General features: G+C 41.1%; 1 protein-coding gene across 5 annotated transcripts in view; it reads left to right on the top strand.

Moving 5' to 3' along the window:
* The window catches only part of RTTN (rotatin), a 100,503-nt gene that overhangs the window by 10,839 nt on the left and 61,951 nt on the right, over positions 1-27,713 (top strand). For 4 of the 5 annotated variants that reach the window (XM_075416546.1, XM_075416545.1, XM_075416544.1 and 1 more), the window contains exons 9-18: positions 104-285; positions 3,782-3,897; positions 8,486-8,656; positions 9,985-10,197; positions 11,445-11,557; positions 20,924-21,050; positions 22,964-23,089; positions 25,161-25,277; positions 27,141-27,280; positions 27,517-27,688. In XM_075416546.1, coding sequence (XP_075272661.1) covers positions 104-285; positions 3,782-3,897; positions 8,486-8,656; positions 9,985-10,197; positions 11,445-11,557; positions 20,924-21,050; positions 22,964-23,089; positions 25,161-25,277; positions 27,141-27,280; positions 27,517-27,688 — 1,477 coding nt within the window. Of the gene's footprint in view, positions 1-103; positions 286-3,781; positions 3,898-8,485; positions 8,657-9,984; positions 10,198-11,444; positions 11,558-20,923; positions 21,051-22,963; positions 23,090-25,160; positions 25,278-27,140; positions 27,281-27,516; positions 27,689-27,713 lie in introns of those variants that run through there. The other variant, XM_075416548.1, reaches the window with a different exon arrangement.

Here is a 27,713-nt window from a genome sequence, read left to right as displayed (position 1 = left end):
GCTGTTTTTAACATCTGTACATATATGGGTTTTCTCTTTGCAAGAGTTGACTGTCTCTTTTTTTTCCTTGTTTTGTTTTGTTTTGTTTGTTTATTGTTTTAAGTGGAAACAGTACTCAAGCAAGTGCAAACTCCAGAATCTCTCTGCATTCTCCACTTGAGGTAGGACATATTGACCTACCAGTTATTGAAAATGAGGACCCTTTGGAATTACAGATGAAGCAACTTAGCCTTCCGCAGTTCTGTGTTTCCATCTTGGAAAATGCAATACCTCTGTTAAGAACAGGTGAGAAAGTTTTGAATGAAGTATTTCACTTGTTTATCTTTCCCATCTTTAGTACAAACCTCTTAAGTTGGTATTATGAGGCGAGTACCTCAAATAAATAAGGTACAGATGTTTACTGATATACTGTAGCTAGTTGTAACAGTTCTTTTCTAGGGACTTTCTTCAGGTCATAAAGCTTGCTTCTTCTGACTGGTTTCCAGAATTACTGCAGGAGTTTTGAGTGCTTTTTACTGATGGTGGGAAGCAGTGATAGGAAGATGTGAGTGTGTGCTGGAAGAATGATGTGGCTGAATAAAATGTCATTCAAGAAGATGAAAAAGATAACCACACTTAACAAAACATGTGCTCTGATCTCTTTGAGCATAGAGTTTTTTTCTGTTCAGGAAATAAACAAAAATTCTGGGAAAATGTTAGGTTTTAATCTTACAAATGCAGTAACAAATGTTTAAAGAAACGTGAATAATGATGGCCGAATTGCAATTAATTATTTTTATTTTAACGTACAAAGTTCTAAATTGCTAAGCCTTTTTGAAGGACAATCTTTTTTTTCTTAGGTTGTCTAAAATAGTATTTAGCTGTAAAACAATGTCGTTCAAAGTGGGTATTGGTAAATGTAGTAAAGTTTTCAAAAACAGGAGCTGGAAATATGTGTGTATCTATGGCTTGAATACTGAAAGTTGTTTTTTTTAATATACCTGTCAACATTTCCTGAGCTGGGTAGAAGCTCTGGCTTATAAAAGATGGACAAAATATGTATGAAACTTCCATTTACTATTGTTTTTATGCTTGTTTAGAGTTTTTCATGACTTTCTGTTCTGTCACAAAATACTTGTGCCTTTCATAGTACATCAGCATTAGTCTGTGTCCACAGGAAATGTATTAAATTCTCTTTTGGTAATAAAACAAACTAAAATGAATAAACATTTTGTTTTCCCCTTTCAGAATAGTGGTATTTAAATATTTATTCTTCAGAAACGCATTTATAACTTCTAGGATCTTCTCTTTTACTTATAATGTAAAACTGCAGAAAATGTTTTTTCTGTCTTTACCGTTTCTGACGTGCATCACTTCAAATCTGCAGAGTTAAAATGTAGTGATTTTTTCTGTCTTTCAAGATTCTTTCTTTGCATCTTATCATTGAAATTTTTACTTCTATTTCAGAAGTTGATCCGTCTTTGTTTCTCTTGCCCTCAGTTTTTTTGCGCTTTTTAAACTCTGTTAGATCATATTTCTTCTTTCTTTCACTGTGCTTTAATGAGCTGTAGACTCTAAGCAAACTAATATTTTTATCCTGTTCCCACTGATTTGAAATCCTATGATCTGAAGGCACACTGTAATACTGTGAGAAAGTAACACTTTTTCTCATGTGGTTGTATTTCCTGAATTGTTTTCTTCAATAACATCAACAGGCACTTTTCCTAACTTTATTAATCACCTTAGATGGTAGACATGGTATAGTGTAGATGTTTTTTTTTTCCTTCTATTTGAATTACTGGGTAAAGGAAAAACAGTAAGCTTACTGTAAAAGTTGCTTGCTTGTATTTTACAATATAACATATATTTCAGTTAAGCTCAAATTCTGTTCCTTGTGGAGATGTTCATTAGAAGTTTTCTTCCTTTGAGCTGACCTGTCTTGTGAGTGAAGTCATTCCAGAAATCGATAGTGGTGTGGTTTGTGGATTTTTTTGTTTTGGTGGGATTTTTTTTTTGTGTGTGTGATCGGTTTTAAGCTTCTCTGAAGCTCCATTAATACCGCATGTCTTAAAGACAATTACTTAAAGCTGAACAGGGAAATATTTGTTTTCCAGTCATTGATTATATCTGTCTTACTGTGTGTTTAGTAATAATAAACTCTTAGCACATATGAGTTGCCACAAGTGTTCGGGAATGAGTATTTTGCTGATATATTCATTGAAGAGTATGATGGAATGAACTTGCGTGTCTGTAGATCACGACAGCTACAGCAAAGCGTTGTTGCAGATGTTTCATTATTACCTTAGAAACATTTCTGAAACTACAACTCAAATTAAAACCACTGTTATTTAGTGCTTGCATTATAATGGAGAAATTTATTAAATCACCTTTCAAATGTCTCAGGCACAGAAACTTGATGAGGAATTTGCAATATAATTGTGAAAAGGGAAGTGCTTTTTGGAGTTTTCAGGCATGTACTCCTCAAACTGGCAACCTTTTATCTAAAATAAATGGAAAACAACACTTTTGTGAGATTGGAAGAAGCAAGCTTTCAAAAAGCCCCTGTGCTGTTCTCTGCCTTATGCTCTTTCAGAGCAGATCACTTAAGCTGCAAATTGCGTGAGCTGTGGTCATTGTCACTGCATGTATAGTGTGCACACACACACAGATACGTATTTTTTCAACTATGTCAACAAGGCTTCTACAGTGTATAAAATCTAGAAGTGATGAAGAAATTAGTGTTCAGTCATAACAAGCCATAGAGCTTGCTTTTTTTTTTGAAACAGATTTTGAAGGATGCAGAATTTTTATGGTAGTTCAAAAATAAATTGGAAATTCAATGGCGTTGTGTGAAATACATCCATGGTTTTAAATAAAAAGACACAATCAACAAGTAAATAAGCCAACAGTTGCACTAAATCGAGTATTTGGGGGAAACTGTCACTGTATGGTTCCCTAGGATGCCAGACAGTTTTGGCATCCTTTGTTGTATGACGTTGAAAATATTTGGCCTGGCTTCAGGTACTCTGCCTTGTAATTCTTGAAATCTTCTAGCCTTTGACTGCTTCCCCTCTATTGTCTCATTATCTGGGGACATTAAGGGGAGGTTTAAATTTGTAGTAAATGTAGGCTGTAAATGTTTAACCTCAGGCCAGGTTTCTTTGCGGCCCCATGTTCAAGCAGGAAACTGTACAAAGTGTAAGAGTCACTAATAGACAGACCAGATTAGCCTTGTTGTTAAGAGATACTGAGTCAGAAGGAGCAATGAAGATGAATAAATATTAGCCAAAAAACAAGGAGGAGAAATCATTACAGAGAAAAGTACAAGTGGATAAAGCGTGTTTTATCTCCTTGCCTTTCAAAAGAAGATTTCAAACAATCTGTGAAGAACGCCAGTCACCAAAAATGCAGATTAGCAGGAATAGGTAATACATAGGGAAGATCTGTAACCTAGCTGCCTGGGTGGGGGAAATTCTTTATTCTGAACTTCGAAGAAGTCCATTAATTGGATTTACAACAGTAATAAAGTGTATGTAGTACTATAAGATTTAAGGAAATGCAGTCTTTTTTTCAAGTGTGTGATTACTTTTATCTCTTCTATTATGATTTTGGCTAGTTGTTGTTTTCACTGATTCAGAGCTATTGTTGGTTGAGGGCAGATAGCATTAGTTTAGTAGAAGTGTATAGGAAAATTAAAATACCAGGATTTCAAATTTGGAATAATCCGTTGTTCAAAACGGTGTTTTCTGAATATCACAATATAATATTTTGTCTGTATTTATCCTTTCATTTGTATTCCTAGGCAGTAGGAGAATGACGATGGAAGTTCTTGAATTGCTTGTTGAAGACATGTTTCTTATTGGTGATGCTATTTCTGAAAATGTTTGGGAAGATGATAGTCTTTTCGCATTGGGATTGGTAAGATTCTTTAGGCTTTGATCAGCTACATTTAACAGTCTGCTTTTCTAAGCCTCTGACATTTTCTGCAGTGATTCGTATACATATTTAATCTGCTGCACAGCTACCCTTTTGAAAATCTTAAATAATTTATTACTAGTTCTATCACTGGCACATTCTTTTTATCTTAAATGTAAATTCTTTTGCCAGATGATACTTGAAGTTTCACCTCAAGAAAATAAGTAATCACTTTTGTTGTGAAAGGCTGTTAAACAACCATTGAGAGAAACACATGTAGGAAAGGGGATCTGAGGGAAAAGAACTGACTACAAGTGTTGGAGACCAATCTGATGTAAATGACAACTTTCTCTAGTCCTTATAAACTGTTTGTTTAAAATTAGGGAGATAACTGTTTAGATCCAAGACTGAAACTGTAAGATACATGGTATCCATTTCCTACACAGAACCTATGGATCCTTGCACAGATTTCTTCTATCCTTCACTGTGGCTTAGCTGGGAAAGAAAGGAGAAGGCTTTTTGGTCCCGGACAGATTCAAAGTGTTGAGGTGCTGTTGACCAAACAATTTAAATTGCTGGAGATACATAGCAGAGCACAGCCGAGAGTTGTTACATACATGAAATATCAAATTAGTGAATAACACATGAAGTAACAATGGATGACTTGCTTTTTCGAAGACAACTGAAAGCTGACATGGCTTGTGCACCTAACAGACGTACCGGAGTTGCAGACTGAAACTTGTCTAAAAACTGAAGTGTAGTCTTAAATGCACATGACTTACATTAGAATTCATGAAAATACCACTGAATGTGAAACAATGGTATTGCAATAATTATTAATGAAAGTGTTACTGTAGACTTCCCTATTCTCTGTTTAAAAAATAGTATTATTTGTTATTTATAGAACCTAGCAGTGAATGAGAACTTTTTTCTTTGAATTTAGTGTACTGATCTGTCAAAATATATTATACTTGATCAACATATAGTCAATACTGAAGATTCTTTACAGAACATTTAATCGAAGAAGCTTAACATAATCTTATGTCTAGTTGTTGTATGACCTGAATCAGTATATTCCATTGCATATAAATCTGTCAAACTACAGTAGAAACTGTGAGAATTATCACATGTACATCATACTGATTATTGTTAGTAGGATAATGTTTGTTTCCAGGCTGCTAACAAGCAAAACTCTGCAAATAAGCTGGGTGGTTGTGAACAATAATATTGATTTTTTTTTTTCTGTTTTTAAAAAAATCTTTGCTGGAATAACTTTATTCTGTTGGTAGGACTTTGAGATTTATTAATAAATACTTTTCAGATATAAAATTCACCTCCCATTGAAAGTTGTGAATCTGCATCAATTTGTGATGCAGAGCTGGACTGTGCAGTGCAATTCAATAAAGCTAATTTTGATTAAGCAATTGCAAGGCAGGAGATAAAAAACAGCTCTTCATCTTTCTCAGTGTTCGAGTAAATAAAAATAAATAAATGGACAATTTTAGGAAACAACAATTAAACTTACCTTTATATTAATACTATATGAAGTAATGTCTTTTATCAGAAGTAGACTGCGTTTTTAGAGTTGTTAGGCTTCAGTGTTTAGAAAACATGCTTCCTCTTTGTTTTGTATTAGCTCTAAGGCAAGGAGATCATGTGTCTCCTTTCTAGGAAACTTGAAAGGATTTCTTACATTATTGCTTTACGTTTCTTTGTTTATCCAGTTTTAAAACTTTACACTGGAATATTTTTGTGAAAAATACATATTTTGGAAATTCCATTCAAAAATACCTGTTAGTAACGATGTATTTTATCTATGTTTTTATGCTTCCATCCTCCCAAGTAATGTTTTTACTGTTTTCCGATTTTGTCATGTGTACTTAGGTGCAGTTTGATTCTACCATGTCAAAAAGTCAGATACTTCAGATTGCCATAGCCCCTCAGCTTTTTTGGATCACTGGCTTTGAGATAGTGATCCCTGCCTCAGGGAGGAATAAACTTTTTGAATCTACATTTGGTTTGAGGCTCTGTGGTCTTGAAGCAGAGGCTCTTCCTGCCCTTGCAAACTGTAGCAGAGCACAGAGAAACTTAGTTTTTTGAACTCCGGAAGATGAAAACGAATGCTTTTCATCTTATTTAGTAATAATGTGTGTTGATAATTACTTTAAAAGAGTGATATGATTTAGCCAATTGCTTCTGGTCTTTTTCTTAGAATCATAGAATCGTAGAATTAAGGGTTGGAAGGGACCTTAAAGATCATTTGCTTCCAGCCCCCCTGCCATGAGCAGGGGCATCTTCCATTAGACCAGGTTGCTCAGAGCTGCATCAGACCTGGCCTTGAACACTTCCAGGGAGGGGGAAGCCACAGCTTCTCTGGGCAACCTGTTCCAGTGTTTCGCCACCCTCGTGGTGAAGAATTTCTTCCTAATATCTAATCTAAACCTTCCCACTTTTAGTTCAAAGCCATCACCCCTTGTCCTGTCACTCCATGCCCTTGTAAAAAGTCCCTCTCCATCCTTCCTGTAGGCCTCCTTCACGTACTGGAAGGCTGCTGTAAGGTCTCCCTCCAGCCTTCTCTTCTCCAGGCTGAACAAACCCAACTGTCTCAGCCTTCCCTCATAGGAGAGGTACTCCAGCCCTCTGATCATCATTATGGCCCTCCTCTGGCACCGCTCCAACACATCCATGTGCTTCTTATGTTGGGGGCTCTAGAGCTGGACACAGTCATCCAGGTGGGGTCTCACGAGAGCGGAGTAGAGGGGCAGAATCACCTCACTCGACCTGCTGGCCATGCTTCTCTTGATGCAGCCCAGGATACGGTTGGCTTTCTGGACTGCAAGCGCACATTGCCAGCTCATGCTGAGCTTCTCACCCACCAGTACCCCCAAGTCCTTCTCCTCAGGGGTGCTCTAAAGCCACTCTCCGCCCAGCCTGTACTTGTGTTTGGGATTGCCCTGACCCACATGCAGGACCTTGCACTTGGCCTTGTTGAACTTCATGCGGTTCACGCAGGCCCACCTCTCCTACCTGTCAAGATCCTTCTGAATGGCATCCCTTCCCTCCAGCGTGTCAACCACACCACACAGCTTGGTGTTGTCGACAAACTTGCTGAGGGTGCACTCAGTCCCACTGTCCATGTCACCGCCAAAGATACTGAACAGCCCAGTACCGACACCTGAGGCACACCACTCATCACTGGTCTCCACCTGGACATCCAGCTGTTGACTGTAACTCTTTGTGTGCGTCCATCAAGCCAGTTCCTTATCCAACAAGCGGTCCATCTGTCAAATCCATGTCCTTCCAACTTAGAGACAAGAACATCATGCGGGACAGTGTCAAATGCCTTGCACAAGTCCAGGTAGATGATGTCAGTTGCCCGCCCTTTGTCCACCAACGCTGTAACCCCATCATAGAAGGATACCAAGTTGGTGAGGCACGATTTGCCCTTGGTGAAGCCATGCTGGCTGTCCCCAGTCACCTTGTTATCCATGTGCCTTAGCATGGTTTCAAGGAGGATCTGCTCCATGATCTTGCCAGGCACAGAGGTGAGACTGACTGGCCTGTAGTTCCTCGGGTCTTCCTTTTTTACCTTTTTAAAAATGGGGGTGATGCTGCCCCTTCTCCTGCTGGTGGGGACCTCCCCAGGCCGCCATGACCTCTCAAATATGATGGAGAGTGGCTTGGCAACTTTGTCTGCCAGTTCCCTCAGGACCTGCGGATGCATCTCATTAGGCCCCGTGGACTTGTGCACCATACGACCATGTTGAGTCAGATAAATAGTGCTTAATTGCTTAACAGTGATTATCAGTTTCTGGAATTAATAAGCTAAAGCTCACATGTGCTATAGCTTTCTTAATCATTATTTGGCATTCCAGAACTGGCAACTGACATGAATTTTACGTTTTTTGTAGTGTCCTTAAGTAGAAACCTGGCTTTTTCAGCTGACTGAAATTCTAGAAACTGATTTTGTTTTCTCTAGTGTCAATGAGTTGGATTTATCCAAATGATAGTGATTCTCGACTAGGATTTTACGTAGTCTGAGAAGTTTGCTGCTGTTTCCTTTGAGAATGAATAGGCATTATAAACATTTGATGTTCTCAAAGTTTGGATTGTGGGTTGTTTTTGTGTTTTTTTAAATTTTTTTAATTTTAAGGCAAAGCTGTATTGTTAGGTTCAAACCACCTGTTAATATTTCCATATTAAAAGTGAACTTCAAAATTGTTACAATTCTAGAAGTTCGGAAGCGTAGTGAGCAGGAATTAAGGGAGAAATAAAACGGGGGGGGGGGTGGGAGGGGTGGGGGGGGGTGGGAGGGGTGGGAGGGGGAAAGCGAAGAAGGAGAGTAACCAGTAATGGATTATTACTGACAAAAGTATTCAGAACTGCAAGTAATGGTAGAGTGAGATCTAGAACTAATGCACAGTTCTGTTCAGATAACAAACAAAATGCCGTGTATTTTATACCATTTCTGCATTTTTAAATTGTTTGGTATAATTGTGTTAATGATGCTATGGGTACTGTATAAACACTGTAAAGATACAGTAATGTTTCAATTATTTCTAAAGATTGTATTTCTGATTTTTATTTTCAGAAAGACAAATTGCTCCTGGTCTTCAGTTTGCTTGGAGAAACTATATTATATCACAAAACCAATATAAGTGCAGAGCAGCCTGAGGTGATGTTGGTGCATCATAGAATGGCATTTATTAGCATTTCACTCTTCACTGTTAGATTGCTGCAAATGCTTCTCCCTGTAGAAAAGGTATGCCATCACTAATTTTAAGTGATTGTCTTTCAGTTTTGCATTTCAAGAGGGAAAAAAACTGATTCCTTCCTCAGTGATTAATACTGGAAAAATAACCACTGGACAGAGAAATTAATCTGATTTATACTGGCTGATGTATGATCGTATAAGGCAGCTTCACCTGTTCTGGAGTTATTGCTGCCTTCTGCAGTAGATTCTGCAGATTTAAAGTCTTGAAAAAAATATTTTTGATACAGTTTTTCAATGAGTTTTTGAAATTAAATGTTATTTTTCCTCCTATAGTGTTTTTTCTAGTATGATGCATGGTTTGCAAAGCTATGCTGCCCCCTGCTCGTTTATAGGATGAGTGCAAGTGAGACTAAGTAAGACTAGAACTACTTAATGTTTAAAATGATCACTCCTAGTCCGATGGAACATAGTAATCAATTATGTTTCATACATCGTAGTGATTTTAATTATTCTTTGCTTTCAGTGCTCTTTAAAAGAACTTCTGTTGTAGCTCTTGAGTTGGAGGGTTTTTTTTTCTGTGTATGTCACATGAGGAGGTCTGATGTTTGGAAGTTTTTGTGGAATGGAAAGAGTTAGATGATGTTTAAACCTGTATGGGTTTACAATTTTTTGGATTAGTTTTTATTGCAGTGTAGCTCTTTTAGACATTCTTCAATCTGAGTGGCAGACTGATTTTCAGTTACAGGCTTTTTGTCACAAATATTAAGTGTTTTACTATTAATATAAGTAGTCTCTTGCCCCTGCAAGTAGGTGTAGACATACTAATCTAATTACTTTCTATTATTTTTCCCTTTATGTTCCTATGTATGTAATATAAAATTTCAATTCTGTGTATGACAGAAGTTGGAAAAAAGTTACTGTAGTTATGGCAAAAATTTTAGTTGAAGGAATACTGAACGCTTAGAGTAAAAAAAAAAAACACCACAAAAAAACCCGAAAACAACAACAGAAATCCCATTTCTCAGTATGTGATACTACTATGTGAAACTGTGGAAGGCTTTTTATTACACACAGAAGTAACTGAGGTCTGTGTATTCTCTGCCATCTAGTGGTTAGATAGCAAATTGACCCTGGCCAGTGGTGTATGTGGTTGTTACTGAAGTGGCTGGGTCATACACAACTTTTGTGACTGGTTGCAGGTCTGACATCTAAAGAACTCTCACTTTTTAATTAAAAATAATTCTTTAACATATGATATGTGTTTCTCTGTTTTTAAGTAGAGGCAATGGTGATTGTACTTGTTTAATGACTACAAATACTGTTGGTTTTACTGTATTTTGAGGCTGTTATTCTGACAGTTGTTTTCTTTTTCAAAGGCGAGTGAAGTTTTACAAAACAGCTTGCCGAATGCTTTATTTCTTCTCTCTCTGGACATGCCCTTCTCCTTGGAATACGCAAGCATTCATGAATCCATTGCAGCCTATCTGGAGCAGATGAGTACTGAGAACTACGTTATTTATAAACAAGCTTCAGAAGCTGCGTATTCGATCGAATGCACTTGTAGCTTTATGATTGAAGTTCATAAGAAGGTGTGAAATTTCGTTATATAAAATGTTTCGTGTACGCAGCTTTCTTTCCTCCATTTTCCCTCCTCTGTGGTGAAAGCTATAGTCTAGCATAGTCGAAGAAAATCCATAAGTTTAAGTATTCCGTACCATGCAAGATGTAGTTAATGTATATTTGTTTTCACTAATACTACTCATGACGCTTGTAAAAAATTTTATCCTAAGTGAAAACACAGAAATAAGCATTTGGAAATCAGCACAAGACCTTTTATGGGCAAGGAAATAAGAAAGAAGCAAATGCTCTATTTAAATAGATAGAGATACTCTGTTTAAATAGGTAGGGTGTATATATGTGTGTGTATGTTGTCCAGTATTTAAGCAGTTCAGAAAATGTAAATTCCCAACTACTTGGCAATTGTAGCTCTATTAAACAACTACTTCTAGACTGTGTGAGATTTGTGTGTTTTACCTTGTTATGAAGACAACTAATATACTTTGCTTTATTAGTTAAGAGATTCTAGCACAGTACTGAAATATTCTCTATTATACAAACAAACAAGTAATTGTTCTATTGCTCCATTTTATTAATTTATTTTATGATCAATAGAAATGTAGTCGTATCTTAAATATGAGTTAATCTGTCCTTTATCAAGGCAGGTTCTGAACTTAATAGAAGCAATACTTTGCTCATAAATTACTGTACAATGAAGTTAACTCCATCAGAGTTAAATGGCTTATATTTAATGTGTTTGATAACAAAAGTATGAAGACATATGTACTTAAATTTAAAAAAAAATAAAACCCAAACTTGCTCTTTAGTGGCGAATTGTTGAAAGTTTATTAGTTAAATCTTTCATTATACTCTTCTCACATAAAATGCATATTGATTTAAAAAGTAATAATTTGATTAAAAGCATAAAGTATTCAAGGATGAGTCCATTCTTCGGCATCTTAGAAAGGGTTTTGAATAGAGTTATAGTGTTCATGCTGCGAAAGGCTAGGCATACGTTATTCCCATTGAGTTTAATAGAATTTTATTTTGATTTAGCAGCTGAAGGGTTTTCATCTCCCAGGAACAGGTTCTAAAATTTGTTTGTTTGAAATCTTCTGAATCTGTTAAGCAGGTTAATTATAAACTCTGCGAAAGGCTGAACTAAACACTGGTTAGTAGATGCATTAAATTATGATAAATTATGAAAGATTATGCAATAACATTGTGTACTTTCAATGTTACTAATTCTGGTGGTTTGTTTCTCTTCGTTTTACTTCAGGGGCACAAGAACCTTTCTGAATTAGTAGAATTGGCAGATCAGGCCTTGAGTAGTCTACCCTACCATCAGCATTTTCCTTTGCTTCAGGAATGCATTCACATATGCTCAAATATGTGAGTATGTTACTATTTAAAACACTTCAGGAAAAAGTAATCTTTTTTTATGGATTAACTTTCTCAAATAGAAGCTCAACTTGTTATTCCCTGTATTTGAACAATGGTTTCCTTTTAGTCATTGAAAGGTCTCTTTTAAATAACTTGTGTCATTCTGTAGTGAATTTCTTCAAAATTGAATTTTGGGTGCTAAAAAATTAATGTTTTATTCTTTTTTATGTATAAGCTTTTATGATTTTGTATGCAAAGTTACTGTGTGATTTACAAAGAAACAGTCTGTCCTGGGTTCGGCCAGGACAGGGTTAATTTTCACCAGAATCCAGGAAGGGGCACAGCCGGGTGGGCTGACCCAACCCCAACCTGGCCAAACAGAGCCGGGTATTCCATACCATGTGCTGTCATGCTGGGTTCCAGTGGGGGGGGGCGGCGCGGCAGGAACTCTCTCACGGCTCGGGAGCGTGCAGCGGCACGGTTCGGGAGAGCGGCTCTGTTGTGTGGTCTTTTTTGTCGTGTTTTATCCTTTTGTGTATTGTTGTTGTTCCAGTTCCCTTTGTTTGCTGATCTGTTAAACTGCCCTTATCCCAACCCACCAGTTTTCTGCCTGGTTTTTTCCATTCTCCTCCACACCCCGGCGGGGGGAGAGGCAGCCGCGTGGCGCTTCTGTTGCCAGCGGCAGCCAAACCAGAACATTTAATTTGGCGCCTAAGCGTGGGGCGGCGATAACGGCAGGGCTGAGCAGCGGGTGTTAAAACAGCTTTCTTAGATTTTGTTAAAATTTATTATACGCATTTACTGTGTTAGTTAAAGTCGCCGGTAAAAATGTTTCTGACTTTGATCAAATGTCTCTGCTACGTAAATCCTTACTTTCTGTATGTGTTTGCCGCCGTGCTGTTTGTTACCTCGGGGAAAAAGATCAGGATGATAATTTTGCTCTACTGTACGATAGTGACTTATGACATGATAACATCACTGTGCATGAAATTAGGCTTGTATTTGCATGCGGCACTGCGGTCATTTCCATACCTCAGATCCTATGTCTTAGAATTTGTTAATAATTGAAGCCAATCTGTGGGGAAAACCGGAGGGGATACCTTCCCCCACTCTTTCGTCCCCCCTCTCTCCTTCAGGCTGGTCCTAACGGCTTTTGAGAATTTCGAGTACCCGTGGGATGCTCAGGCCAGTGGGTTTCTATTGTTATGCTTTCTGAATGGGTTTCAGGTTTTGTTTAGGGTTAAACAAGTAGTTAAGAACATGGTGCAGAGACCTGCCCCGGGGCTGGATAGCTGTGAGTGGCTGGGTGTGTGGGACAGCATGGGCAAGAACCTAGGGCAGTGGACACCCCCGATGTTTTTTAAACTCACCCCTGAACAAGTGCAGGATCCGGACAAACTAGTAAAGTATCTGCAAAAAATGTTTTGCCACCCTGGGAACTCCAGAGAGACACAAATCACCGCAATGTGCTGGGGTCTGGCCCACGCCTACCGAGCCCTGTTCAACCTGATTCAGTACCCTAAAGGGGAAGGTGGGGGAAATGAAGCAGCAGGCACTGTGACTGGCGCTGCCTCCCCAGCCGGCCCTGCAGCCCCTCCAGCCCAGCAGGCAGTCACAGCCCCCCCCCAACCGGCACCACCGCTGCTGCTGCCACTGGCGTTGTCCCGGCTTCCTCGAAGGGCACGGCAGCTGCTCCAGCCTCAGCTCCAGCCACAGGCATCACGACTAAGCCCAGTGACCAACCTGTGCCGGTAGCAGTCGCCCCTGTAAAACTAAAGAAAGACACAAAGAGAGCAGATCGCTCTGGGAGGGATGACAGTGAGCCAGGGTCATCGCGGGAGACAGAGACTGAGATCATCACCCGGTCCCTATCCTGAGCGAGCTGAGAGACATGCGGAAAGATTTCAGCCGCCACCCAGGCGAACACATTGTCACCTGGCTGCTGCGGTGCTGGGATAACGGGGCCAGCAGCTTGGAATTAGAGGGCAAGGAAGCCAAGCAGCTGGGATCCCTGGCCAGGGATGGGGGCATTGACAAGGCCATTGGGAAAAAGGACCAAATCCTCAGCCTCTGGAGGAGACTTCTGTCAGGCGTGAGGGAGAGGCACCCCTTCAGTGACGATTTTGTATGCTATCCAGACAAGTGGACCAATATGGAAAGGGGTATTCAGTACTTGAGAGAATTAGCTGTGCGGGAGCTGGTTTACTATGACACAGACGATGACCAGTTACCCACAGACCCAGATGAACTCCAGCGCGCACAATCCATGTGGAGGAAGTTTGTGCGGAGCGCACCATCCTCATATGCCAACTCACTGGCAGTTGTAAACTGGAAAGGTGAGGAGGCACCAACAGTGGATGAGGTGGCTGTCAGACTCCGGCAATATGGGGAAGGTCTCTCTTCCTCCCTTGTCTCAGCTGTAAATAAATAGTCCCAGAACGTCCAGAGACTCGAACAGAGTATTTCCTACTCCCCACCTGTACGGGCCAGCATCTCAGCTATTAGGGGCTGAAGCGGCAGGCGCTGCAACTGGCGCTGCCCCCCTAGCCGGCCCTGCAGCCCCTCCAGCCCAGCAGGCAGTCACAGCCCCCCAGACCGGCACCGCCACTGCCACAGCTGCAGGGTCTGCCTTGGTTTCCCTGGCAGGCACAGCAGCTGCTCCAGCCCCAGCTCCAGCTGCAGGCATCGCGGCTGAGCCCAATGACCAACCTGTGCCGGTAGCAGTCGCCCCTGTAAAACTAAAGAAAGACGCAAAGAGAGCAGATCGCTCTGGGAGGGATGACGATGAGCCAGGGTCATCGCGGGAGATAGAGACAGAGATCATCACCCGGTCCCAGTCCCTGGGTGAGCTGCGAGACATGCGGAAAGATTTCAGCCGCCACCCAGGCGAGCACATTGTCACCTGGCTGCTGCGGTGCTGGGATAACGGGGCCAGCAGCTTGGAGTTAGAGGGCAAGGAAGCCAAGCAGCTGGGATCCCTGGCCAGGGACGGGGGCATTGACAAGGCCATTGGGAAAAAGGAACAAGTCCTCAGCCTCTGGAGGAGACTTCTCTCAGGGGTGAGGGAGAGATACCCCTTCAGTGACGATGTTGTATGTCATCCTGGCAAGTGGACCAATATGGAGAAGGGTATTCAGTACTTGAGGGAATTAGCTGTGCGGGAGCTGGTTTATAATGAACCGGAAGATGACCAGTTACCCACAGACCCAGATGAAGTCCAGTGCACAGCATCTATGTGGAGGAAGTTTGTGTGGAGCGCACCCTCCTCATATGCCAACTCACTGGCAGTTGTAAACTGGAAGGGTAAGGAGTCACCAACAGTGGATGAGGTGGCTGTCAGACTCCGGCAATATGAGGAAAGTCTCTCTTCCTCCCTTGTCTCAGCTGTGGAGAAACTGGCACGGGAGGTGCGGCAAATCAAAGAGAACACGTCCTACTCCCCACCTGTATGGGCCAGTGTCTCAGCTATTAGGGGCAAGCGTTTCTCTGCTCAGGAGAGGGAATACAGAGGCTATACACTCCGGGGCACCCTGTGGTTCTACCTGCGTGACCACGGAGAGGACATGAGGAAGTGGGATGGAAAACCCACCTCAAGTCTAGAGGCACGAGTGCGTGAGTTGCGAGGTAAAACAATCACCAAAGGGGATTCTGTTAGGAAAAATGCCGCTCCAGTTTCCAGAAGCCAGCTCTCCAGACCAGGTAGACAGTTTGACCTTGATTCCGATCCTCTGGAGGGGACCTCCAAGTCATTTTTACAGCAGGTGAGCAGCAATTTCTCTGACGAGGATTAGAGGGGCCCTGCCTCCAGCCAGGTGGAGGAAAGGGACAACCGTGTTTATTGGACGGTGTGGATTCGGTGGCCTGGCACGTCAGATCCACAAGAGTATAAAGCTCTAGTGGACACTGGTGCACAGTGTACTTTAATGCCATCAGAGTTCAAAGGGTCAGAGTCCATTTGCATTTCTGGAGTGACAGGGGGGTCCCAAGAGCTGAGTGTATTGGAGGCTGAAGTGAGCCTCACTGGGCAGGAGTGGCAGAAGCACCCCATTGTAACTGGCCCTGAGGCTCCGTGCATCCTTGGTATAGACTATCTTAGGAGAGGCTATTTCAAGGACCCAAAGGGGTATCGGTGGGCTTTTGGCATAGCTGCTGTGGAGATGGAAGAAATTAAACAGCTGTCCATTTTGCCTGGTCTCTCAGAGGATCCTTCCGTTGTGGGGTTGCTGAGGGTTGAAGAACAACAGGTGCCAATCGCGACCACAATGGTGCACCGGCGACAGTATCGTACCAACCAAGACTCCCTTCTCCCCATTCATCAGTTGATCTGCCAGCTGGAGAGTCAAGGAGTGATCAGCAAAACTCACTCACCCTTTAATAGTCCCTTATGGCCAGTGAGAAAATCTACTGGAGAGTGGAGACTGACAATAGACTACCGTGGCCTGAATGAAGTCACACCACCGCTGAGTGCTGCCGTGCCAGACATGCTAGAACTTCAATATCAGCTGGAGTCAAAGGCAGCCAAGTGGTATGCGACAACTAACATCGCTAATGCCTTCTTCTCCATCCCTTTGGCAGCAGAGTGCAGGCCACACTTTGCTTTCACCTGGAGGGGCACCCAGTACACCTGGAATCCACTGCCCCAGGGGTGGAAACACAGTCCCACCATTTGCCATGGACTAATCCAGACTGCACTGGAAAAGGGTGAAGCTCCAGAACATCTGCAGTACATCGACGACATCATTATATGGGGCGACACATCGGAGGAGGTTTTTGAGAAAGGGGAGAAAATAGTTCAGATCCTTCTGAAAGCCGGTTTCGCCATTAAGCGAAGTAAAGTCAAGGGACCTGCGCAAGAGATCCAGTTTTTGGGAATAAAATGGCAGGATGGGCTCTGTGAAATCCCAATGGATGTCATCAACAAAATAGCAGCTATGTCTCCACCAACCAGCAAAAAGGAAGCACAGGCCTTCCTGGGTGTTGTGGGTTTTTGGAGGATGCACATCCCAAATTACAGCCAGATTGTAAGTCCTCTGTACCACGTGACCCGGAAGAAGAATGATTTTGAATGGGGCCCTGAGCAACGACAGGCATTTGAACAAATTAAACGGGAGATAGTTCATACCGTAGCCCTTGGTCCAGTCCGGTCAGGGCAAGATGTCAAAAACGTGCTCTACACCGCAGCCGGGGAGAATGGCCCAACCTGGAGTCTCTGGCAGAAAGCACCAGGGGAGACTCGAGGTCGACCCCTGGGGTTCTGGAGCCGGGGATACAAAGGATCCGAGGCTCGCTATACTCCCACTGAAAAAGAGATTCTGGCAGCATATGAAGGCGTTCGAGCTGCTTCAGAAGTGGTCGGCACTGAAGCACAGCTCCTCCTAGCACCACGATTGCTGGTCCTGGGGTGGATGTTCAAAGAGAGGGTCCCCTCTACTCATCATGCCACCGATGCTACGTGGAGTAAGTGGGTCGCTCTGATCACCCAGCGCGCCCGAATGGGAAACCCCAGTTGCCCAGGAATTCTGGAGGTAATCATGGACTGGCCAGAAGGCAAAGATTTTGGAGCATCGCCAGAGGAGGAAGTGACACATGCTGAAGAGGCCCCACTGTATAACCAACTGCCAGAAGATAAGAAACAGTATGCCCTGTTCACGGATGGGCCCTGTCGCATTGTGGGGAAGCAGCGTAGGTGGAAGGCTGCTGTATGGAGCCCTACACGACAAGTCGCAGAAACTGCCGAGGGAGAAGGTGAGTCCAGCCAGTTTGCAGAGGTGAAAGCCATCCAGCTGGCTTTAGACATTGCCAGTCGAGAGAAGTGGCCAGTGCTCTATCTTTACACCGACTCTTGGATGGTGGCCAATGCCTTGTGGGGGTGGCTGCAGCAATGGAAGAAGAACAACTGGCAGCGCAGACTCAAACCTATCTGGGCTGCCCCATTGTGGCAAGATATTGCTGCCTGGCTAGAGCAGTTGGCTGTAGAAGTCCGTCACGTGGACGCCCACATCCCTAAGAGTCGGGCCACTGAAGAACATCAGAACAACCACCAGGTAGATCAGGCTGCTAAGATTGAAGTGGCTCAGGTGGATCTGGACTGGCAACATAAGGGTGAACTGTTTATAGCTCGGTGGGCCCATGACACCTCGGGCCACCAAGGAAGAGACGCGACATACCGATGGGCTCGTGACCGAGGGGTGGACTTGACCATGGACACCATCGCACAGGTTATCCATGAATGTGAAACATGCGCTGCAATCAAGCAAGCCAAGCGGGTAAAGCCTCAGTGGTCTGGAGGACGATGGCTAAAATAGAAATATGGGGAGGCTTGGCAGATTGACTACATCACACTGCCACAAACCCGCCAAGGCAAGCGCTATGTGCTCACCATGGTGGAGGCCACCACCGGATGACTGGAAACCTACCCTGTGCCCCATGCCACCGCCCGGAATACCATCCTGGGCCTGGAAAAACAAGTCCTGTGGCGACATGGCACCCCCGAAAGAATTGAGTCGGACAACGGGACTCACTTTGCAACAGCCTCATAGACACCTGGGCCAAAGAACACGGTATTGAGTGGGTGTATCACATCCCCTACCATGCGCCAGCCTCTGGAAAGATCGAACGTTACAATGGGCTGCTAAAAACCACTTTGAGGGCAATGGGGGGTGGGACTTTCAAAAACTGGGATACCCATTTAGCAAAGGCCACCTGGTTGGTTAACACCAGAGGGTCCACCAACCGGGCTGGTCCTGCCCAGTCAAAACCTCAGCGCCCCGTGGAAGGGGATAAAGTTCCTGTAGTGCACATGCGGAACATGTTAGGGAAGACAGTTTGGGTTAGTCCTGCCTCGGGCAAAGGCAGGCTCGTCTGCGGGATTGCTTTTGCTCAAGGACCTGGGTGTACCTGGTGAGTAATGCGGAAGGATAGGGAAGTCCGATGTGTACCTCATGGGGATTTAATTTTGGGCGAGAACAGTCCATAAATAAATTGTATAAAGTTAGTTGTTAAATAACCCTGTCACTGTCTGTTATCACTGTTATAATTGTTATATTTTGTACCAGTAGTAGCATAGTAAGAATTGCCCAGATTAAAGAAGGATGGACTTTTTCGATGAAAACCTAGCAGAGCACAGCGATGATGGGACTGGACCTGGTTTTCAACAACTAGCATCCAGCAACTTCATCAAGATCAACATCTCCTGCAGACTGTGGGCACGGGCCGCACCAGATATATCAGCCGTGAGCTCTGGATGCAGCAAGTGACTGCCTACCACCACACATCACCTCTCCTGCCACAGAAGACCATTATGACAGATGGAGCCTGAAGTCATGGATTAAATGAACTCAACGGACACTTTAGAGTGATGATCCATAGACTAAGGGAATGATATCTGGAGACAGGAGAAGTGGTGGTGATCAACTGGACAATGGGGGACCTGGGCATGACGTAGATGGTATGGAATAAGGGGTGGATAATGTCCTGGGTTCGGCCAGGACAGGGTTAGTTTTCACCAGAATCCAGGAAGGGGCACAGCCGGGTGGGCTGACCCAACCCCAACCTGGCCAAACAGCCGGGTATTCCATACCATGTGCCATCATGCTGGGTCCTGGGGGGGGGGGGGGGGGCGGTGCGGCGGGACCTCTCTCGCGGCTTGGGAGCATGCAGCGGCGGCGGTTCGGGAGAGAGGCTCTGTTGTGCGATCTGTTTTGTGGTGTTTTCTCCTTTTCTGTATCGTTGTTCCGGTTCACTTTGTTTGCTGTTCTGTTAAACTGCCCTTATCCCAACCCACCAGTTTTCTGCCTGTTTCTTTCCATTCTCCTCCGCACCCCGGTGGGGGGAGGGGCGGCAGCGTGGCGCTTTTGTTGCCGGGAGCAGCCGAACCAGAACACAGTCTTAAAACACTTCGATCAGGCTTGCAAACTTTTAAAAATTTCCTTTATTGCAAGTATATTTGTGTGACTTACTTTTAGAAATCCTGAAGTACTTATTTTATTGTAGATGATGTATATCAGTGTGGCATCTCATTTGTTAAACAGCATGTTTTTATTACTTTTTAGATTTTCCATGTCTCCAGTTAGAGAATTTAGGTTACCCTGTGATACCTGGAAAAGTTCTGTGTTGGAACACTTAATTATTAATACAAAATCTTAGTTTTATACTGATGCAGAATTTGACTTCAGGGATTTTTTCAAAGCAAACTACATTTAAGAGCTCTCTAATCAGTGTTTTTAAATTATGAAACGCCAGAACACTTTTCAGTGTTCTAATGCTTTTAGAATGAATTATTGTTTGATTACGGTTTCAGACAACAGGAAATTCACTTCATTTTTTTAAGTAACATAAATTCCCTTTGTGATAGTGTCCTGGTTTCAGCTGGGATAAAGTTAATTTTATTCCTAGTAACTGTTGTGTTTTGAATTTAGTACGAGAAGAATGTTGATAACACTGGTGTCTTTAGTTGCTGCTATGAAATCAAGGACTTTTTCCGGTTTCCCATATTCAACTAATGTGTGTGCAGGAGCTGGGAGGGAGCATAGCCAGACAGCTAACCCAAGTCGACCGAAAGAAATATTCTGTACCATGGATGTCATGCTCAGTTTATTAATGGGGGTTGACCAGAGGGCAGGAACTCTCTTTTCCGGGAGTTCGCCCTTTTTTGGTTTCGTGACTTCAGTCTTACCCATGAGTTTGATCTTTTTCCGTAAGTTCTGCAAAGTCTGTGAGTTCCACGAAATCCACAATTGCTGCCCAGGGACTGGCTGCACAATCAGTCATTGGGTGGTGAGAAAAGTTGTATTGTGTATAGCTTGGTTTACTTACACATTATTATTATAATCACTGCATATAATCCTTTTTTTGTTGTCATATTAAACTGTCTTTATCTCAACGCACAAGTTTTACTTTTTGTCCATTCTCCTCCCCATCCCACGGGAGGGGGAGGAGGAGCAAGTGAGCGGCTACATGGTCAGAGCTGCTGGCTACCAGGTTGAACCATGACGGATATTGAGGTGGACATTTACCTCCCTGAGGGAAAAACTATGAAAGTATAGAATATTTTTATAATCATATACCATTATCTAAGGAGCCTATTGAAGCTCAATAGAATTTTGTTCCCAGATGAACATAAAAATTTTTCAGGCTTCTAATTTTGATGAGAAAATTTTGGCAAACTATGGTCTTTGATTACCTACAGATATAATAAACAATAAAAGAATGTACAAATGTAAAGATTGATACTGTGGTTTTGACAAATATGTTGTGATCTCTGAAATTCTGTATGTCAGGTCATTTTTCAGGATGTATTTTTCTTGAAATTTAATGAGAAATTTTTTTCAGACATCTTTGGGTACTGTAGTGAAATTAATTATTTTTAATTTTTAGTTGGAAGTCTGCAGAGGCTGACTCCTTGCTCCAGGCTCAGGGTCAGAAGATGCTTCTCTGTCTGTTGTCTCATCCTTTGCTGAGTATAAAAACTGAAGCCTATCACTGCTGTTTGGAAGTGGTTAAGGTTAGAACTAGTGCTTAATGCTCTTCGTGTTGCGCTAAGTATTGCATGTTATATGATTTCCTCATTAAGAGGACTTTTAATGCAAATTCTGTTTACCATGTTATATGCTGTGAAATCTGTATAGGTCTGGGCTTGTACTTTGCTGTTATATTTTTGGTATTAAATGTACTTGGTTGGGTTACTTCAGGTACTCCACTCCAGAATGACAGGATCTCTAGAGGGAGAAAAACCAGTGACTGACAATTTTATTTTTTAAAAAGATTCTTAATAATGCTGGTCACTTTTTGTTTTTTTGCTGCTGTTACACAGAAATATTTCCATTTTGCTTTTGAAAATTATTCGTGTTCAGTTTTGCATGTCTGCTGAAATGAGGTTTGTAGAATCACAGACTCATTTGGGTTGGGACCTTTAAAGATCATCTAGTCCAACCCCCACTTTCACTAGATAAGGTTACTCAGAGCCCCATCCAGCCTGACCTTAAATGTTCCCAGGGATGGGGCATCTACCACCTCTCTGGGGAACCTGTTCCAGTGCTTCACCACCCTCACTGTAAAAATTTCTTCCTTCTGTCTAGTCTGAATCTACCCTCTTTTACTTAAAACCATTATGCCTTGTTCTGTTGCTACAGGTGGTACTAAAAAGTTTGTGCCTGTCTTCCCTATAGGCCCCCTTTAAGTTCTGAAAGGCCACAATAAGGTCTCCCTGGAGCCTTCCCTTCTCAAGGCTGAACAAACCCAACTGTCTCAGCCTTCCCTCATAGGAGAGGTGCTCCAGCCCTCTGATCATCTTTGTGGCCCTCCTCTGGACCTGCTCCAACATGTCCATGTCTTTCCTGTGCTAAGGGCTCCGGAGTTGAACACAGGACTCCAGGTGTGGTCTCACCAGAGTGGAGGAGAGGGACAGAATTAACTCCCTCGATGTGCTGGCCACACTGCATTTGATGCAGCCCAGGATACGGTTGGCTTTGTAGACTGCAATTGTGCATTGCCGGGCCATGTTCAGCCTTTCATCTGCCAGTATCCTGAAGCCCTTCTCCGCAGGGCTTCTCTTAATCTCTTCATCTGCCAGCCTGTGTTGATGTTGGGGGTTACCCTCTGAGGAAGAACATGAGGAAGAACTTCCCTCTGAGGGTGACGGAGCACTGGAACAGCCTGCCCAGGGAGGTTGTGGATTGTCCTTCTCTGGAGATATTCAAGACCTGCATGGACGCGGTCCTGTGCAGCCTGCTGTAGGTGACCCTGCTTTGTCAGGGGGGTTGGACTAGATGACCCACAGAGGTCCCTTCCAACCCCGAACATTCTGTGATTCTGTGTTTCTGAGTGTACTCTATATTAAGAATAGCAATGTCATATTCATCAGGTCATTTTAAATATTCAGTAATATTGGCTCACGAAATACAAATCACTTTTCTATTTTGATAGCATACTTTCTCGTAATTCTTATTTTCTGTAATGGGCATCAGTTAAACTTATTGTGCCTATAGCACAAGTCACTAATGTACAAAGATGCTGGAGCTAGTGTTTTGGGAAAAAAAAAACCCCAACCTATCTCCACTAAATGACACTTGTATCTTTTTGTGAGATTTTTACCTGCCTGTTTTCAGTTTTGCTTCTTTTAATGTAATACCAAACGACATATAAAGTTTTTCTAATTTATTTCACTATCATTTTAAGTAAAAATAAAAATATTTTTTTGTTTCTTAGTCCTGTGTAGCAACAGGAATTTTCAATTGGTGATCTATAATGATGGTGTCTTTTCCGGGGCTGTAATGTTCAGCTTTCAGAACTGTAGTTTACTGAACTGTGTGGAGAAAGCCTTTCACTGAATGACAACTTCAGGCAGTCTGTAAAACAAGATGTAGTAGTGGAGACTATCTTGAATTTTAATAGTAACTAACTTTATTTTTACTGAAGGACTGTTTAGGTATACACAATATTGCTAAGTCTGTGCCTTCAGTCTGCCACGGAGTACATTTTCTTCTTCATCCGAAAGTTTTCTATGAAATCTGTACATTTGGCCTTCAGGAAGACAAGAATGAGGTACTGTGTGTAGTAGCTATATTTAAGTTGATGTGCATGCAGAGTAGGTGTTGATATTCTCCATGGTGGTCTGAGGCTTACTTGAAGTTTTGATAACATACGGTTTCTTGTATATAGAAAGGCTATGCAAACAATGAAGTTGTAGTGAATGGAAAGATTTCTTTTTTTATGATGTATTCAGAGACAAAATAATGTTCTAAGCATAGGATGCTATTAAGTGTAGTAAAGACCAATGAAAAATTAAATATGCTATGTTTTTTAATCTTTATTTTGTAATATATTCAGCCCTAATAAAATGTGCATATAATAGAATAGTGTGTATGGTGGAAAACATGAAGTCTCAAGTCTTTGTAAGGGTGGGATGACCTCTGAGATGTATGCATTGGTTGAGAGGCAAAAAGACATTTTGAACCTGCAATGTCTTTACTATAAAAATGTATTTCATCACTACAAACACATGTGTGTTTAAATTTAATTACCTAAGTATTATAGAAGTGTTTTATAGTATTATAGAATAGGACCAAATTTCCATTGGGTTTATTTATATGCATGAATGTTTACCATATATCCACTATTTCCTAGCTTCCATTTAAAGCTAAGTAGGGAGTTCTCAGAGGGGGAAAAATTACGTTATTTCTAACTACTTTATAGCTGATCTGTAAGGTCCCTACAGTCAGAGGGGAGAGAACGTTGACTAACAAATTTTTATTGATTTTTTTTTTCCAGCTGATTTCCTGAAACGAGTTTTTTTTTTTACCACAGTACTGTGCACAATTCCATTTAAAAGTGCTTTTTGAGATGTTAGCATTTTAAAAGAAGTAAAAAGATATCTTTTATGTAATTTATCTTTTGCAAGGAAAGCATTTATTGTGTTTGACTACTCACTTGGATGCCTTATTAGAAAGATTGTTAATTTTGTCTTTCAGTGATTGGTCAAGCCTAACAAATAGACTTCAGCTGATAATTTAAAAAGATCATTAAGACAGAGAATACATGTTTACAAAATTACCTCATTTTGTTCTCTTTACCTTATAATGCATTCTTATTAGTCTTCTAACTAAATAAATAATGAAGATCATATCTAAGCTTTTTTTTTTTTTGACTTCTTGGATGTATATCTGCTACTTAAGTTTGCATAAAGCATTAGTTTAATCTTTCAGACCTGTGACAATTAGAAGAAACTGAGAAGGACCTTGTATTCCAAGGTTGGGCTTAAGATTTGCCACGTTATTTTACAAATCCAGTCCCTTAAAGATAGGCTAGAGTGTTATTATTAAATGCTGTTCCTGTTACCTGAAGTGAGAGGGTTTTGAGCTCTGGCATTAAATGAAGGTTTTTTAGCTGCTAAAGGTAGGGTTTTTTTACACTATGTAAGGAAGCCTGAGTTCTGAGAAGCTGTTTTTTCCCCTCTGTTTCCATTGTGGTAATAATACTAGTCTGTAAATACTTTAATATTGCATATAGTATACATTACATACTGTATGCAGGTTATATTAATACAGTGTAAGTGCTGTATCATATACCTTTTTTCCTTTTTGATAAAGAGCTTCAGATAAATTCATGTACAGTTTGAAATATTTGGTAGCCTTCTTGGTTTGACTGTTTGCCTCAAGAAAGTGAAATGGCCATGTAACAGGCCAAGTCTCTTAAGTCTCTTTTCTTCCTGTGTCTTCAGAAGCGTATCATAAAGACCGGGAATGAAATGCCCCAGAAATGTGGGGTCAGGAAAGAAAAGAAACAGAGTTTATTTTACTTGCAGGATAGAGGGACTAGCAGGTGTATAAGTTGACGTAGTGGTTTATTTTATTTCAGAAAAGACAAACCAGAGTTCTAAGGGGAAAATTATTGGGTGCTATTTAGGCAGAACTATTTGTGTGTTTTCTCTGAGAGGTTTTTCTAACAAAGTTTAGTGTGACTGACAATTTATAAGCAGCTTTCTGCAGTGATAATATTTTGTCTGTACATCCGTTCTCTTTGAGATGATTTTGTGTGACATTTCCAATTGCAGCATTGACAAACTGACCTAGGCACATAGGTGATAGCATTGGCTTCTTTTTTTGTTACTGAGCAGGTGAACTCTACAGCCAAGGCCATTCTGATGCATCTGTTGCAGGGACAATTAATAATGGCAGTATTGACTTGGAACAAGTTTATTGAGGCCCTCTGTCCTGTTATTCCTGTTTTACAGGTACTTCTAAGTGGTTTAACCTGAATTTGATATATGAAGTCATGTAAACAGCAACACTGTCATGTTAAACAATAAGCAGAATATTCACCTCAGTACCAGGTGGAACACAGATTAACAATAATATACCTACAGACTTGTTTTGTCAGATGTCAGATCGATAAATGTTTTATAGGGGTCCTAGTGCCAATCAAAGTTACTGCTTTGAATGTATAGACATATTTTAGCCTGGTATTACTAGAATGTGAAATTTGCAATTTTTTAGTAGAAATCAGCAAGTATTGAATGGGACTTAAGTGGTTTGAAGATATGTGTGGGTAATCCAAGTATAGATTAAAACATTGCATGCTTTTTAAAATCAGTTAATAATTATTAAAACATACCCCCACATCTTAAATCTGAAATTTGTAACTACTCTGTGATGATTATATGGTTTTCTGATCGAGTATGCACTCAATAGCAGTAGGTGTAAACTGTATTTTCTGTATATTTTGACAGTTGTTTTTTGGTTTATTTGTTGTTTTTATGGAAGTATCAACAGTCAGTGTTATCCTTAGACCTTAGTCTTCATATTTGTAATAATATGCAAATTTTCTTTTCGTTATCTTTACTGCTGGCTTGATCTAAATGGGAACTTTTGCCTTTCTCCGTCTGATTTTCAGCCTAATTGCTTCATCCAACTTCTTTATTGCTTTTTCTATAGTGCTAGAAATGCCTGTTCTATGGTCTGCCTATAGTCTTAGGGATTAGATATTTTAGTGCACCTATCCGATGTCTGTTTTTCCTGATACCTGTTTTTTGCCTTATTTCTGTCTTTTATTTAACTTAGCTAATAGATCTAAGTGTACTTTTTGTCTTTTTTTTCCTCCAAAATTATCGCTTTTGATAATTATGCCTACTTGTTTGTATCACTGCTATATATTCAGTTGTTGTCTGCACCTCCGTATTACCATAAGTTGAAAAAGCGGCTTATGTAACTTAAGCCCTTAAATAAACTGCACAAAAATCAAGGCAAAGATGGGGAGAAACTGCAAATAAGATGGATCATGAAATAGAAGGCTCAGAAAAATATGCAAAGGAAATACACTGAGAACTTGGAAATGGTGGGAGAAAGGTTACTTCAGAGCTTTCTCGCCCATTAACTTCAGCTTTTCTGTGTTACCCACATACATATCTTCCATTGATATTCAAGATTAAATAGCTGGGGTTTTAGTATAAGCTGTAGGCTAAACATGTGAGAAAGAACTTATCCCTGCTCTCATTTCTGTGAGTAGATTTTTCCTCTATTCCATCACCTGTGGTGACTACATACAAGAGATACTTGAGCAGAGCATACCAGAGGCCTGTATTTACCCAGTACATGTAAAATGACTTGTATTTTACTCTGCTGTTAAAATGATTGCAGTATTGTTACTTGACATAACTGATTCTGATTTGTCTTGGTTGTGTGTGAAAATGCTTTGGCTAAATATCTGAAAGTAGATAGGATTTAATGTTTTGAAGTAGTTTTCTTGTAGGGACTGAGCTTTGCTTTTTTGAAATGGAAGCTGACGTTACAGAGCACCGTCATGTTAACAGATTGAAGGGTAAAACTTCAGGACAAAGCACCTCTGGGCCCTGTAAAAATCTTTATTTTGATTGGTATACAGGATCATTTATGAACTTTAAAAATTGTTTTTACAGAGGAATATTAATCTACAGAAATAGAATATTTTGTTTAAAGTTATTGCTTTTTTGACGGGGTGTTGCCCCATCGCCACCGTTCCATAGCCCCTAAAAGGAGAATTATCTTGTCTAATTTTATAAGTTAGTAAGTGGATTTTTTTTTATTTTTGGAAATTTTTGTTCGTTGTTTGTTTGTTTTAGGGTTATGCTGACACAAAAGATACACTAGGTAAGTGTATCCTCGCCTTGAGTGAAACAACCTCTGAGAAAGGAGAGGGTATTCTTCCTAAAACTACTAGACTACAGGCCGCTCTGCGTCTTCTCTTTTCCAAAAAGCAGTTGTAAGTAATGCCCTGTAGCATTTCAGAACTAATGTTGATGACAAAAATGTCTACTCTAAAAAACCAATTGATTATTATGCAGTGGGTTGATTTGAAAGGTAGATTAATCGATACTGAGTTGAGTAAGTACTTCCACCGCCACTGTATTAATTTTTTTAAACTAATTACTATTTAACTCTACAGCTAAAGTTTTCCAGTATGAAGACTTTATGCATGTATTTTGTTTACTCCTTTAGGGTCCGTTCTATGGCACTTAAACATATAGCATTCCATCTCTTGAATGAAGAAGGGGCAAACCTGAAACGTCCGCATCTGCATGGTAGTGTGCTTTCCAGCATTTCAAACTTATTTATTATAGAAAGAGCTATTGAGCTAAAATTGGATGATAAAACGGAGTCGATATTTAAGGTGAGTAAACTCTGTCTAAATGTTG

Source organism: Opisthocomus hoazin, chromosome 3 (assembly GCF_030867145.1).
Source record: "Opisthocomus hoazin isolate bOpiHoa1 chromosome 3, bOpiHoa1.hap1, whole genome shotgun sequence".
NCBI lineage: Eukaryota > Metazoa > Chordata > Aves > Opisthocomiformes > Opisthocomidae > Opisthocomus > Opisthocomus hoazin.
The sequence above is the reverse complement of the archived record's forward strand: the minus strand, read 5'-3'. Positions and strand labels throughout refer to the sequence as shown.